Source organism: Cottoperca gobio, chromosome 3, assembly GCF_900634415.1.
Source record: "Cottoperca gobio chromosome 3, fCotGob3.1, whole genome shotgun sequence".
Classification (NCBI taxonomy): Eukaryota; Metazoa; Chordata; class Actinopteri; order Perciformes; family Bovichtidae; genus Cottoperca; species Cottoperca gobio.
In genome coordinates, this window is record NC_041357.1 from 19,930,260 (window position 1) to 19,945,916 (window position 15,657).

The 15,657-nt window shown below is 43.1% G+C and overlaps 1 protein-coding gene across 1 annotated transcript; it reads right to left on the bottom strand.

Moving 5' to 3' along the window:
- Positions 1 to 330: 330 nt before the first annotated feature.
- Positions 331 to 15,475, bottom strand: LOC115003882 (uncharacterized). Its single transcript, XM_029425827.1, has 6 exons — positions 15,415 to 15,475; positions 15,030 to 15,215; positions 13,759 to 13,860; positions 6,399 to 6,472; positions 1,545 to 1,606; positions 331 to 930 (listed from the first exon to the last, which is right to left on the bottom strand). The coding sequence occupies exons 1-6, from the start codon at positions 15,473 to 15,475 to the stop codon at positions 810 to 812; spliced, it is 606 nt and encodes a 201-aa protein (XP_029281687.1). The 3' UTR covers positions 331 to 809.
- Between the last annotated feature and the right edge of the window lie 182 nt (positions 15,476 to 15,657).

Here is a 15,657-nt window from a genome sequence, read left to right on the forward strand (position 1 = left end):
GCCAGCTTGTGGTGGGTGGAGTGGAAGAACAAAGGCAGACTTGTTAGGGTTTAGATGCCTTTATTATTCTTTTATTTGGCTGCAATTTCTTGTCTATCTGCCCATATTCATTAAGATAAGATTGTGGCTTGTGGGGTCTGTGGCTCTAGGAGTAGTTACTGTATGTGACTCAAAACACATCAAGTGCTTTACTTTTCTTCTGTAGAAATCAACGTACAGAAAGTGAATCAGAAAAGCTCATCGTGTATTCACCTCACATGTACTAAAAACTAATGAAATCAAAACAAAAACAACAGGGTACAAAATGAAATGAAATTATTCCTACAGCAGTTTCCACCTCCATAAATAAAGTCTCTAATAATGTATAATACAGGAACCTTTTTTTTTACATTTTAATGATTATATTCAGACTGACTCACAGTGAACTAACCACAAGGACAGTCTCCCTGGGGGCACAATGGTGACAGCCCTGGTAACTCAGACGTCTAACCATTAGACCACCGCCACCTTTTCAACTGGTTCAAGATTAGTTTTTAAGCTTTACTGAACACATTCTAAATAATTACAGTCACATAGGCAATCTAAGCACAAAACCAAATCCGTTAAGTCATTAAATGAGACCCCAAACTCAAAAAAGCTAAAAATAACAACAGTGCTATACACTAGTGCAGCTCTTGAGTGTATAGTACTGCAAAACCATTCATGAAAACTTAGTGAGGTTTAACAAATCCTCCTTTTATATGGTTTAAGTGCCTAACATTAATAGATGAATGTGTGTCCCTGGGATTGGAAAGGTGGGATCCGCCCAATCAAAGTGACGTCCAAATCTGCAGAAACACGGGCTTGGGGAGGTCGTCAGCCGAGACTCTTCTCATTATCTGTTGGCTCTCTGCTTGACTAATCAGAACTCCTCTCGCAGTCAAAGCACAGCTAAAGCATGAGAGACTTCATTCAGACAATACATGCAATAAATTGATGATCAAAGAGCATTAAGAATGCTAAAAACAAGAGACGTTACAATGCACTTAATCCTTATTCTTGTTATAAAGCAGCAACAGGATGCCTAGGGTTAGGTTCTGTTTGAATTCTCTGGAGGAAGCTTCCTAAAGTTTGACAATATAACTATTGCATTGCATTATGGGCATTTTGGTGTTTTTGGAGCTCCATCCATACTAGTAGGTACTAAAAGTCAGGAAGCCTGGTCCTCTACTACTTACAGTCCTCCAACTTTATGGAAGTGCAATACTAAATTACTGGAGTCCCTCTGAATAAGTTCAGAAATGTTAAAAGTTGTCAACCAGCAACATTACAAGAACTTTGGCTAAACAAAACAGTCTAAAATCTTATATGTAAGAATAAGTAAAGAATAACTAAACATAGATTCAGTTTGGTTTAAATACTCTGAGGCATTTCTGTGCGTACCGAAATAAGCAGACTTTCAATACTCAGCTAATGACGCCTCATATGTATGAGGTCAGTGACCTCAGCCAATCACATATTTTTTTGCCTGTTACTATCACACGTCTCAGTCGGAATTGACCTACCAGTGCACTGAGCAGGTTTCCAGCAGCTGCTGTGTCACTGAGGCCTGGTCGATATACAGTAGCTGGGGGGAGAAAACATCGACTGTCAGCTGGCAAAATCACAAGGGCTAAATCCTTCTGTAACAATGCTGCCCAAATCCCCAATCAGCAATCGCCTGTTATGCTCTTTTCTGTGTCAAAACACTCCCTTATTACATGATCGATGGCTTTTTTATTTGTAAAACAGGTCTCTAAGCAGATGTAAATTTGAACACAATGCAAATTTGCTCTGCTTGTATGACCGAGCTTCCAGTGTCCCAATCCCTCTTAAGCTTCTTGTTGACCGCGTCTGCCAGCTTTGTGTACACAATTGGCTCCTCAGCAATTCCAACAGCATCGTTTGTGTCTGCCCTTTTGTGCTGCTCAATTCCACCGGAACAAACAGAATCACACGTGCACAATTATTTTCTAACACAGATAATTAGCCGAAAGAAACAATCCAGAGTAGGAATAATAATGTGCCTCAATAACGTTATAACTTTTAAGCATAGGAAAAGGAGGGATTTGAATGCCAAGGGAAATGAGCTTATCAAATAAAGCTTGAAAATGTGCAGTGAATGAAATGAGTCAATCATTTTAATGTGAGATGGGAGCCCTGAGGAGAATAAATAAGCAATCGTCACATCATGCAGGGAGAACAAATGAGCATGGTACACAATTAGACAGGGTCACATTCTGCCAGAGCTGTGAGCGTGGGATGGGCTAATGAGCTGTGTGAGCGAGTGTGTGTGTGTTATCTGTTTGTGTGAATGTGTATAGGCAGAGAAAGAGGAAGTAAGAGATGAAAAAGCTGATCCCTAAGCCCTCAAAATTCTGATGTACAGACTAAGACAGTCAGACACACAAGTGGCAAGTCAGGCGGGAGACAAAGACAAAAGTAAGAGGGGCTGGTGGCGGAGGAGAGGTGGGCTATCAGTTGACTTGGCATCTGGGGCTGAGTAGACGTGCAGGCAGACACAGCAATGGGCAGGTACAGTCAGCCAAACAAGACAAAAAGAAGAGAAGTGCCTCAGAAGGACCAACGGCACAGAGCTTTCAAAGGCGACTCATAGTTATTAACTATTCAATCACATAAAGGAGAGCTGAAGGCGTGAAAGGTTGCGGACCAAAGCACTTTTGCTTCAGTGCATTAAGAGCCTGGTCCAGCACTCTTGCTGCTCGAAAGAGAAATAGATTGCCTCCCAGGAAGACGACTGCTCAAAGGAGTTGGCTTTTTCCCCTTAATAAAAGCAATCTGCTGTGAGAATCTAATCCCAAGTACCATTTACACTGAATCTAGATAACTTCTGCTCAGAAAAGCGTACAATATGAATATTTCATTCCCTGATATACAAACAAACAGATAAAAGCCCCACTGTCAATCGAGGGACGTTCTCAAAGTCAGTGAACCGGAAGAGCAAATTGCTAATGAACACCATACAGCTGGAAATGCACATTTTGAAATGGAATTGTGGGTTATGTTGTAAAAGTGGCCGAAATGAAAATACAAGAGCGTAAAATGTATTTGATCGAATAGACATTGGTGTGCATGACCCGTTCATAAAAAGGAAACAACAAACCAAGCATGAACACTGTCCCTCAATTGAAGTAATAGCTCCATCTTTGGCATTTAAGTCAGATATGGACACACCCTTTAAGCCCCCCGCTCTCCTTCTCGCTGGCCTAATTCCCCCTCCTCAGTGGTGGATAAGAGGGATCAGAAATCCATCCATATGCATGGCCAACTATGTGTAGAGGGGATGTCAGGTCTCAGCCTGGCCAGCTTTCTGAAAGTACTGGTAATGACACTTAATGAAAGCTAGGGAGCTGAGCTCTGAGAGGGAAAGCCTGTGTTTGTGCTCCCCCAGCCCCCACCCGGCATCAGGACCAGGCCCTCAGACGCCATAAATAAACAAACGTGCTGCGTGAGAATAGATGTGCTATTTCCCTAGCTTCTCTCATGCCATTCCATCCACTTATGTATCTATTTATTATTATTCCCTGGATCTCTGGTTTGCTTTCAGACCACCTCTGTACCCCTAGCTCTCTGCGGGCTTTTAAAAGTCCCAAAACATTAGCTGGACTTTGCTCCATACACCATGCGGCCCTTAATGGGCAGAGTTTGCATCAGCACTGCACTGGTCTCCACAAATATACACACGCGAGGAGCTGTCAGACCACCGTAAATCCAGAAAAGATTCAGACATTTCACAGATCTCGTCTTATTAGCAACCACATTGCTTATTCCACTTTCTCTAATGGATTAACAAACTCGACAGAACCCTTTCTTGCCCTTGTTACGCTATCATCTTTTCATTTGGATTAGTTTGTCATACACATGTACTTGTGCCTCCAGTGGTGCAGGTGCTATGGCTGAAGCTGAGGAGAGCAGGACGAAGAGGCACTCTGGTTGCAGTGAGGTCTGTGTTGAGAAAGGTGGTGAGTCTCAAAGTAAACATAAGGAATGAGGGGATAGAGAGGCTCTTCTTAGCACAAGCCCCTAATCAGTACAGTCAACACATGGCAAATTGGGTTCACATCTTTCCCCCCTTGCTCTCCCTCTGCTTCTGTCCTTACACAGCCAAATCTTATCCCTTCAATCAGACCCAGTTTCCCTGCTTGCAATCTGAGAGGATATCAGATACGAATGTGTTGCAGGCAAATGCCAGGTAACACAAATCTGGCTTACTTTGAGGAAAGGTGGTATTGGCTGAGAAAAAATGAGATGGCTTCAACTGTGGGACACCATTCCACCACCCTTTCTCACGCAACACATAACATTCACATTTTTATTTAAAAAAACTTTTGTTTCCTGTGTCCTGTGTGGTGTCGGTGAACACTAACACCACCTGTCTGTCTGGCCAGGGGAGAGGACGCCCTTGGGTCAAAGTTAGCCAGCTCTAGAGGCTCAAACTGTGCCAAGGAGGTGAGACCTCTTACTCTGCTGCACCATGTTCTCCCATCACCGACTCCCTTTGCCACCCTCGACATTTTCCAGCTAACTGCACAAATGTGTTAACAAGCTTTAGCCATCAGTCGAGGCTGGGCCACACAGGTGGGGATGACACAAGACGGCCAGGCTCGAGCAGATTACACTGGGGGTCATTCTGGGTGCAGGAGGAGAAGAGTGCTGAACCTGGTTGTATGTAAAGGAGAGCCTCTGCTCTGTGAGATAAAGACACCAAATGTGCTGGGGCTGCATTAGCAGCAGGACCCAGAGGCACAACCCAAGGGGGGGGCGGCGGACTTTAAACACTGATGTGCAGGCTGTTCAGGGCTCTCAGGCTGCTGATTTCACAGCCGGAAAACACAGACCATTAGTCACACAAACACACTGAGGCCTATGCTAATCCCAGAACAAGCAAAATCAACATGACAGCCGATAACAATCCTGGGAGTTATGCAGCAGCTTTGCTTTTCAGTGATACTGTCTGTGATGTGCTGGTGAGTGTTTATATTGACCCGTGTTTCAGATGAGCCACTCCAGAAACACTCACGCTCTGTCTGAAAGCTCACTGCTTTGTCACCGACACTGTCTCTGGAGTCGGCCGGAGCAGAACATGTAGTCACAGAGAGGATAGATTTGCAGCCTCTTTGGGAGAAGTGGAGTCTTTGTCAGGGCTGCGATAGTTCAACAGAGTAGAATGATCAGAGCCAAAGCCACCGAGTCATGTGCTGTCTTAGGTCCGCGATGTCGCATTACTAAACTTCAAGGTCAAAAGATGCAGAACGAGGGATCCATACTGCTAATGAGGATTATTTTACTGTATCTATGGTAGAAATCAGTAATAACAACTTTCTTTTGATCAAGTGGAAACATATTTTGGAAATAATTCTGCACTGGGCTGTAACAGAGGGCTCAGAGGCCTAACACTAAACATTACTGAGTGCATAGTAGAAGCAACAGTGCCAGCTATTTGTGCACGCTGATGAAAATGTTTTGTTTTATTAAAGGTGTCTTAGTGGAACAAGTCCAGTCTATCTGGTGCTGCTACACAAACTGTTCACTGCATTATATTCTGTATCTGCTGCTTACTTTGCATTAAAGGGTTAAAGGGTGACTAAACACATTTTATGACAAAATGTTTGTATATTTACATGGGAAAGACCCATAACAACGGATGAATAATGGTAATATATATTCCTAAACAAACATATAAGATTATTATTGTCCAGTACATCTTGAACAGACATTGATATTAAAAGACCGTTTGCATTAGAGTCCGAATCGGCATTTAAAGAAATGATGTTGATCAGCTGTAAAGGATTTGTTAATAATATTAAACTATTTACATTATGCTATAGCACTGCATATAGATAAGACTTCTGTTTGTGTGATGGCTTAACAGGCTTAAAATGCAAACAAATAAAAATGTTTGACATTGCACAACAATATTTGTAGATTTTGCCCAGTGACTTTATATTCTGTGTGTATACCTGGATCTCCTCCTCTTCAATACACTTCTCATCAAGCTCAGCTTTAAGTCTCCTGACCTCAATTTGCCGAGTTCCCCCACCCTCCTGCAGGTGGATTCATGTGTGCCTGTGCACGCACGCACGCACGCACACACACACACACACACACACACACACACGCACTTGAGAGTAAAGCACATAAATATAACTCTCCTCTGTCCACTTTCTCTCTCTTGGCGGAGATGGATGATCTTTGTGCTTTGCTCTTTTATTTTCAGTGCCAGTTTTTCATTTGCTTGCCTGCAGCAATGTAGGGATATGATAAAATGTGCATTAGCTGTTGTTGGGATAGAAACCAATTATTGTGAAAATGCAGAGAGACCTCAGCAGTAATGTGGTGTGTATTAAGGCCTTACTTACGTTCCAGGACAAACCAGTTGACAGCGGAGAGCGTCTTGTGGACACGAGACTGAACACAAAACCTTCACTTTGGACTGGAACAGAGGAAGAGAGTCAGGGAGTAAAGGACAGAAGCAGTGGGAGGGAAGTAAAATATAAACAAACCCATATCTACAGCATACAGCTGCTGCTCTCCTGTACTTTCTGTTTTTATAGACTCAAGCTTGGAGTGTTAAACCTGAAAAGAAGAGACACAGGGCCACTAAGAAGCAAGACATTTATAAGACTAATTCAGGTGGAAGACTGATGGGGTCTATGTATGTGTTTTCTGTTTGTCCTGGACTACCTTACAGTCATAGCTACCCCTGAGAGATACGATCACTACCGTTGTAAAAAATGACACATTCACTCCAGGCTCTCATCAATGCCTGCTACTATTTGCACCGCTGCGAGTTGGACACTCGGCTCCGCTGCAAGCCTGCAATGATTCATACAAGCCTGAAGGAGAAGAAAACATAATGAAATATGCTATGAGCAATGGTTACTTGCAAAAGAAAAATGGCAATAATAAATAAAACAACTAAAACATTCACTTTAGGACAACACAATCTGAGCCCTGTAAATAAGTACATTTCTCATGTCGTGAGAATATTATTAAATGCTATTTAAAATGCAGCGTATGTGTATAGTACATATATTAAAACATGCTGGCCTCTCTGTATATAGTTATCAGGAAGGTGCACACCTTGAAGATGTTTGGGAGAAGTAGCTTTATTTGACCGGGGGAGATATACTTTATTGCACCACAATTCAAACTATAAACCACTTGATGATCCTACCACCCACCTCTATTTCCCTTAGTATTGTGCACACGGGATGCAATAAGGCAGAAACATGTCCCCCATCCAAGAACCGTCACCTCTTCAATGCTTCCAAGACATGAAATTGCCGATGCCATAAACACTGCCTCACACATTTGTCAGGTGGTGAAGTTATTTTAAGTAATAATTAGGCATTTACTTATGCATTCCTCTCATTATCATAGTTTGTATACAGCTAGTCAGAGTAAGGATCTATTATTTATATCTTCTATAGCCACCTTGTTTCTGGGACACATTGGGTGGCATTCAAAAATCAATCTGTGACACAGCCCGTCAGTGGCTACCTTGTTGTGTCACTCGCTCCCCCAGCTTCAGCCCCACAGCCATTTCCTGCTAGTCAGGGAGATGGAGGCTATGAGCACATCACCACCATCACAATGACCTTTCCACAAGCCCAGGGAGCACGCAATGCAGAGGAGAGGCAATAAAAGTAATGAAAGAAGCAAAGGCAATTAAAGTGGTGTGTGTGTGTGAGGGAAGCGTGGCGGAGATGAGCCTAACTGGAGGCGGCCCTGGAATGCACTACAGCTCCACATCCCCCATAATCCCTGTGTGATCGCAGAGCAACCCTGGTGTGCTCCCAGTCTGATCATCCTCTCGCAGCATTCACCAGCTAATCCGTGCAAAAGGACAGCCACGCACAGACACACAAACACGCACGTGTAGTCATTCAGAGATTGATTGATTTACACATTTCTGCACTCACTGCTTGCGTAATTATTATAGGCTGCATACAATATGTACTGCACGGCAAAATGAGGAAACTAAACTATTAAAAATAAATGACCAAACACAAACACATTCAGGCACAAATGCACACACGTTTAGTTCTAGAAAATGAGTTGCTCTCCTCCCGCCCTCTGCAGCGCAGTGCTTCCTCACGGCCAGTGAGAATCATTAATGCCCTTCCTCTGATGCAGCCACACAACCAACAGCAATTATTTCTAAAAGCTAAAAGTGAAAACAGACAGCGAACGCACAAATATACACGACACATAATCATTATTTTTTTGTTAGGCTGGCTGTGTGGGGGTTGAGGAGGTGGCAGCAGCTTGGACTTCATTTTCTCTAGCAGAGTTTACTGACCGCAAAATGACAAGGATGCTTTTCCTAAACCAATTAAGAGGCTGCAGTGCTGCTGTTACCATGTAACATTGACAGGAGGCTGACGCCAGGCCTTAGAGATGAGCCAGAGATGTGCTCTTAGCTCAGGAGTCAGCACACACACACACACACACACACACTCACATACATCAACAAAAGGAATGGCACAGCAGAGCAGAGAGCAAGTAACAATGTGTACACCTGGAGCTCCAGACCAAAACAAATATATAACTAATAAAATGCTAATACATGAGGTCCGCAGTATGAGGTCTGTGACTGGCTAAAGTCAAATTGAAAAAGATAATTTCTAGCTGGAAATATCAGAACCCATTAAATACTGCTGAACATTCAGGCCTTGTGTCATTATCTTATCAGCTTTAAGAATACAGAGAGACGGCAAAGTTACGAGCCTCTCCTTGTCTCGACAACAGAATATGATCTCGCCTGTAGCGTCAAATTAGTGAACAGTGTGACCTCTGGAGGTTAAGACACCCCTTGAGAAGAAAGCTGTGTGGTCCACGCTAATGACCAGAATGGTGTGTGAAGGAGCCAGCATTGTGCCCCATTCTTCGCTCTGGCTATCTTAAACTAATACCCACTGTTGAGAAAGGAGATGAGACTCCTTTTCCTTCCCATTATAGAGCTCTCACATCATAGTGGTGCTTGGGGCTTTTAGGTCATTGGCTGGTCAAAGTGATGCTTAAAGAGGGCAGAGCTGGTGTGTGTAACTAGGCCTGATCAGTACAACTGTAGCCCCGGCTGCTCAGATGCTGGGAGCAGTTGTGGGCGACAGAAAGTTCATATTCTGAATCTGCAACTCACCATGTGAGTTGCTACGAGCCTTGCTGAGTATCCAGATTACAGAAATGGAATTGTCTACTGCTCATTCTTTTTGTAGATGCTATGTTGATTAAGGCTAAGTGCCATGTCCCCAAAGTAAAGGAAAAAACAACATAACACAAGTTCGAGGCTGGTCCTCAGTTGGGTTGAGTTCTGGTGAGTGAGGAAGCCATAGCACATGATTCACATATGCACATATTTATCATAACATCTGAATGTTCCTCCACTAAGTTATTCAGGTTTTTCCTTTAATTTGTCTCATCTGAGGCTCTCGAAGACAACTCCGACATGAAGAAGCTCAAACCACTTTCAGATTCATCCAACAATAGTAGGAGCAGTTGCTTGAGAGCCTATGCACCTAGAGCACTAACTAAATTGCATATAGCAGCGTAATGTGTTCATATGACACATAATATATCAATTTTCACCTGTAACGTGTAATATGCAAAAGTGGTTCATTTGATATAAGAGATTTTCTTTTTTAAAAAGGGAACATTTTAATCAACATCGCTAAATATCTGTAGTGGAAATCAGCTTTATTTCTGGCTCTGCTTTGCACTACTGCAGCTGAAGCGTACCTGCAGCTCCGTCACACACTTCTGGAGACTGCTTACAGTCCTCCACCAGTTACAGAGATAAATAATGGGCGGCTGTCAGTTACGCCCCTCTGTCCTCATCTCCCCTAATCAGCTCCCCCATCTCATGGAGCTGCATGGGTGTCAGAATTTCACGTAGGAATAAGTTTGAGAGTCACGTTCCATCGTAACTCTGTGGCGGAGTTTAAAGCACATAGGTGGGCAGATGAAAGATACCCCTTATATGCATGAAAGAGATCAAATTGGGATTAAGGAGATTAATTTCAGATGGTAATTGAGGGAGAAACTTTTTCATCAGATTTATCTAACTTTCTAAAAGATGTCAAATGTGGTGTGATTTAATTTGATAACAGATGAATGGTTGGTAAATTGCTGTGCTTCAGGCTTGTGTCCCTGGTTAGTGTAAAATCATATATCATCAAATTTCATGACTTGTGAAGATCTGACTCATTTCTCTTGGCTTCCTCTGGGGTTAAAAAATAATTACTAGTTTTGAAACACAAATTTAGACTGAAACTAATTCAATTTGTGAGCATGGCTGGAGGGTGACTTTGAGTGGTGTATAAACGTTGTAGCAAGGCTTCAATCAGAAGACAAGCATGGGGGAACAATCCCCCTTCAGAGGTGACTAAATGACCTTGGAAATCACACAGTTCAGACACTCATATGAGCATATGAATCCCAAACATGATGCTCACTTTACAGTCTGGTGGTCATAAATATCAACAGATAAACACTGACCAGAATGCTCTCTCCTTAGTAACACAGATCTACATGACTTACATGATCACCTGATTAGATATACTGCAATGAAATGTATTTCTTTCATTGAAATGTTTTTAGATTATGTTTGGATTTGGGATTGACTTCAATTCTTGCTCAGTATAGTGTAGTGTAGATGCTAGCTTTTTTCAAACCATACACTGTATGTACACGGTTTCTACTGTGCAATATGGTAAAAATAAATAAACCAAATGGAAATTTTGAAACAAACTAAAGTTTCTTTCATTCTTGACATGACATACAGTATGTATATAAAAATATCTTCAATGAATGTATCACTTAACATATATAGCGTTGGTGCCAACTATGATGGGAAAACAAGTTCAGCAGATGATTAAATCTAAAGCAGAAGAAGTGGGAGCTTCATTTCTGATTCATTCAACACATTTACATTCTAACTTATTCAACTCACACTTTATGATATGACATTAAGATTGATCATTCTAGTAAAACAGCAAAGTTGGAGACAGTATACAAGTTTGATTTTTTCTTCTTTCTATTTCTCTATCTTTTGACCTGGCTGTGAGCTACAAGTCAACACTTGTCTGAAGTTACTCTCTAACCCCTTCTACTTGAAGTTCTCTCTGACCTGTTGCTCCTGCTGCCTGGTTAGTTTTATGGTACATGCGTCAGGCCTTAGTTTGCTCTTGAAGCTGGCACGCAGACCACAGGATTCACCATTTGTAGAAAGTTCAAAGTCAAAGCGGCTCACAGAACCCTGAGCATTTACATTTCTAGGATGGCTGGAAGCCAGTAGAAAATCAAACATAACCAACCTTTGCATGCAGAACCTTTTTATCTGTACATGTGAGTCAAACACAAAATAAAAATACATTGTAAATATACTCTTTAAATTGTTGTTATTTTTCATTATGAGAATTGGCCAAATATATCAGAGTAGAGTGAGTGGAATCTTTGGCTGGAAAGCCAATAGTGCCAGGATTAAGTGAATTGAAGATGAAAAGATTTAAATCCTGATAAGATTCAAGCTGATAAAACATGCACAACTGAACCAGCCGTGTGTTTACAGAGCAGTGCACTGAGACACTTGCTTCAATCAATATATTGATGTTTTGTAATAGGCTCTAAATGACTCAGGTTAGAGACTGCTGTGCAGCAAACCTTCTCACTGCTTCTGCAATTCATTTCAGCGCGAATATAAAACACCTTAGCTGGTGTTTTATATTCGCTGGCAGAGAAAAACTAAACTGAGTCAACTAGATAACAATAAAAAAAATTGAAATCCATGTTTTGTTCATTCAATTGACGCACATGCAAGTAGCCTGTGTGTGTGTGTGTGTGTGTGTGTGTGTGTGTGTGTGTGTGTGTGTGTGTGTGTGTGTGTGTGTGTTTCCACATGTCCCCTTCACAGGTGTCCTTCAAGCAAGAAGCCAATCCACTGATTGGAAGCTACTCTAGATACAATATGCAACATATTTGAGGTGACGGTCTAATGTGAAATGGAAATAAAATGAAAATATGGTATTCTTAATAAGTGTGCAAGCTGAGGTCAGAGCATATCTCCCTACTTTCCTTCAGCTCTCCCTCCAGCTGTAGCACTTCAGGGCTGTGGACTTTCTATTCTATTCTATTATCCTCAACCTCTTTCCTCAGAAACTCCACCTGAAACTCCACCACAAACTATAAAACAATTCATCCTGACATCCTTTAAATAACAACCTCAAAAGTGAACATTGTAGGAAAAACTACGTTTGTTCCTGAAAACATACCAAAACACAAACTTACAGTGTAAATACAAGTTGCTATATTAACATTAAACCTTTTAATAATCCTTTTCCAACACATCTCCTAATCGATTGCTTTTCTATTCAGCCCAGTCGTAGGAAATTAATGAGCTGTTAGTATGTCATGCATGGAACTAAATCAATACACAGCAATGTGTGCATGTGTGACAGAATCACTCTGACCGGGCAGAGCTTTAACATTTCATCTGAGGATTCATAGTAATGCTGCACGCACTGTTGTTTTGTGATGCTGACATGTCACTGGTGTGTGTGTGTGTGTGTGTGTGTGTGTGTGTGTGTGTGTGTGTGTGTGTGTGTGTGTGTGTGTGTGAGCACTAACCAGGGTCTGTTTACTGCCAGGTGATGGAACTAATTAAATGTAAGAGGGCAGGCAAGCTCAGTCCCCTCTCCCCCTCCAACACTAATCAGGACCACAGCGATGGGTCAGAGCCCTTACAAACTCAGGGAGACAAGTTGTATGAAAAAGGAAAAAGCACAGAGTAGGGAGAAAGATGGGGCTGGGTGGAGGGTGACACTTTAACAGTACATAAAAACACTGCTGGTGAGCCCTCTACAAAGCCCCCCTTTTCTGCTGCCAGTTTCACCTCTGGACTGTCTAAGTGAGAATAAAGTTGGCTTACAGATATGGAGGAGGAGGTACAGGGAAGTTTAGAGAGTGCTTTTATCACAACATGCCGTGTCACTGACTCTGACTGTGTATGCGTGTCGGGAGCTGCTGGTGGTGAGGGATACTGTGGGAAAAGCCCCGGAGCCTTTCCAATGCTCACCTCCCTCTTCCATTGACAAGTGAGGTGCAGTAACAGCTAATCGATGGCTTGTGAATTCCCTGTGCACCCCCCTCGCCAGGCTGATCAATATTCTTGGCAATTAGAATCCCCTATCTGCATGGCTGTAGGGACCTAAGGGGTGGCTAGCCAGCCCACAAACACCCAATTTAGTCCTCAGCCTATCACTTAATTACTAAATCCTCCCTAATGCCTATTGGCAGGTGGCGGGCGTACTCACAGCAGCCCCAGTGGCTGAGTGAACATGAGACCTTTGGCAAGGTGGTGGTTAAGATGCTCCTGTCCCACTTCAGCTGGCCAGTTAAACATCTGATTTCACACAAGGGCCCCGACCTGAAATGATCCGCTTATTGAGCGCCTGGCCCACACACAGCCCAGATGGATGGTCTGGAATGGGAGGAATGGGATGGGCTGGGGGGCCGGGGGGCGGGGGATAGAGGGATACAGGAATCGAGAGTGCTAAACATCTGTCAGCCACTAGTAGTGTCTGTGAGCACAGCAGTGTTTTTAAAGCATTCACAGTCAGATGGCTTCCTGGTGTCTCATGATAATTCATATCTTAACGGCTCTGAGAGATGCAAATATTTCAGGTTTAATCTCTAAACACTATGGGGAATATAGCATACCTGTAGCTTTGCGGTTCCTGCTCTGGAGCTGCTCAGTATTCACCAACTCTGCCGACGCCCACCTGCTGACAACAAAGTCTTCTCCTCCTGCCCGCTCCTGGACTGATGTATGCACAAAAAACAGACAGATCTAAAATGAAACATATACAAAGCTAACTGTATATGCACTCTCACACAAACACATATCATAAAGACACATTTGTTTCTCTGGCGTCACTTTCCTGGATGACAGAGTGGCTGCCTGAAAGTGTTGAAAAGTGTGTAGAGTTTTATAAAGTCTCCTACCAGGTACACTTACTTTTTGAACGCAGCATATTTTGTTTCTGCACGTCTTTTTTCCAACTAAGACGTCACTTTCTTTGCACATCTTCTTTCTGCGTGCATCCGTTATGTAAAGATTGCTTTGATATGTTTAGGTATGTTGTGCAGATGAGGGTAGTGTATCACACAAAAGGCCTGTGCCTGTGAATTGATGGGCAGTTTCCTTGCAGGTGAGTGGCTGAGGCAGCTGCCACATCACGAACTCAGGTGACTCACGCAATATATTAAAGCCAGAACTGGAGGCTAGCTGACCTGACACGAGAGCCTGTCACTCTCCCTCCTTCATCCTTCTCTCTCTGACTTATAGCATTTCAATCATTCTCTCTCTGTTTCATTTCTTTATTTTGTAATTCTATAGCCTCTTCTTATCCGTCTCTCTATTTTTCTGGTGTCTTTAAGAAGCTGACAGTAGATCAGTTGTCTGACAACTTTCCCTCTTAAACACTTTTTCAAGATTCAAGACATTTCGGACCCATCTGACAATGAAGGATGACAGCAAAGGTAGAACAAAGGGATGAAGTGTGATGTGTCACACAAGTGATAGGCTGCACCCACAGACACACTTAAACTATTGCAATTTACTTAATACGCATTTCACAACAACACTTTCTCAGTCAGGTAGAGGGACCAACTTTGCAGTGGTCTTCCTTGAGCTCCTGCATAAGCTGCAGCAGCTGGTCTGAGGAGAGGCCATGCTGAGTCTCTCTGTGCAGTATCAGTGGAGTACTACCATCTGGCTGAGGGCCTCCAGCTGCTTGCTGCTGTGCCTTCACAGCCTCTCTCTACAGAGCTTCAGGGTGCCTACAGATTCATCTCTGCCCGATGCAGTAGTCCATTACTTTTCTGCCCCGCTGTGGAGAATGTGAGAGGACATAATGAGTGTAGTGTGTGAGATTGTATGTATGTGTGAGCTTAATTGTTCAATTCATATGTAGGGTTTGGCTTCTCACTGTAACATGAATACATGTCCCAGCTGGCACACTGCTTCCTTTCAGTGGTTTGGCTGTGAGCAGCCTCCAGGTCTTGCCCCTGTGTGGTAACCCTCTGCTCTGGAGCTGTTATCTCCTGCTGACTGCACCGGGCCTTGACAGGACCTCCGCCTGCAGCCGATCCCCTGCCACCTGAAAGTGCAACACCTAAAGACAAGAATGCAAGCACTCCGTCAGGACACATATGTAACCTCACACAATTTTTACAGTATGTGGAGATAAAAAGTATTATTTGATAAACTGGTATTTATTTTGCAAATGCCAGTCTACCTGTCAGAACGTCGTCTTTGAGCTGGTTGAGTCTGGACACCTCTACTCCGCTGACACACCTTTGCACAATGCATACTCAACTCCTGGATGCCTTGGGCACACTGGTGCGGGGCCTGGGGGAGAGCCTGCCAACGCATACGCAACACATGCACACACACACACACACACACACACACACACATACGCACAAGGCTGTCACTTTCCTGTCACATACCCATGGAAATGGCCTGAGGTGAAGTAAGGATGGGTGCCCGGAGCTTTACAAATCCTCTTGAAGGACAGAGCAGAGGAGCACCTGCCTTCCTCCAGCCCCAAGCTA

Excerpts from the sequence above, each read along its gene's own strand:
- LOC115003882 (XM_029425827.1), bottom strand. The coding sequence starts at position 15,475 with ATGCGTTGGCAGGCTCTCCCCCAGGCCCCGCACCAGTGTGCCCAAGGC. Across the intron at positions 15,216-15,414 it reads CCAAGGCATCCAGGAGTTGA|GTGTTGCACTTTCAGGTGGC; the intron begins GTATGCATTGTG and ends TCTTGTCTTTAG. Across the intron at positions 931-1,544 it reads GAAACCTGCTCAGTGCACTG|CTGTGCTTTGACTGCGAGAG; the intron begins GTAGGTCAATTC and ends CTCATGCTTTAG.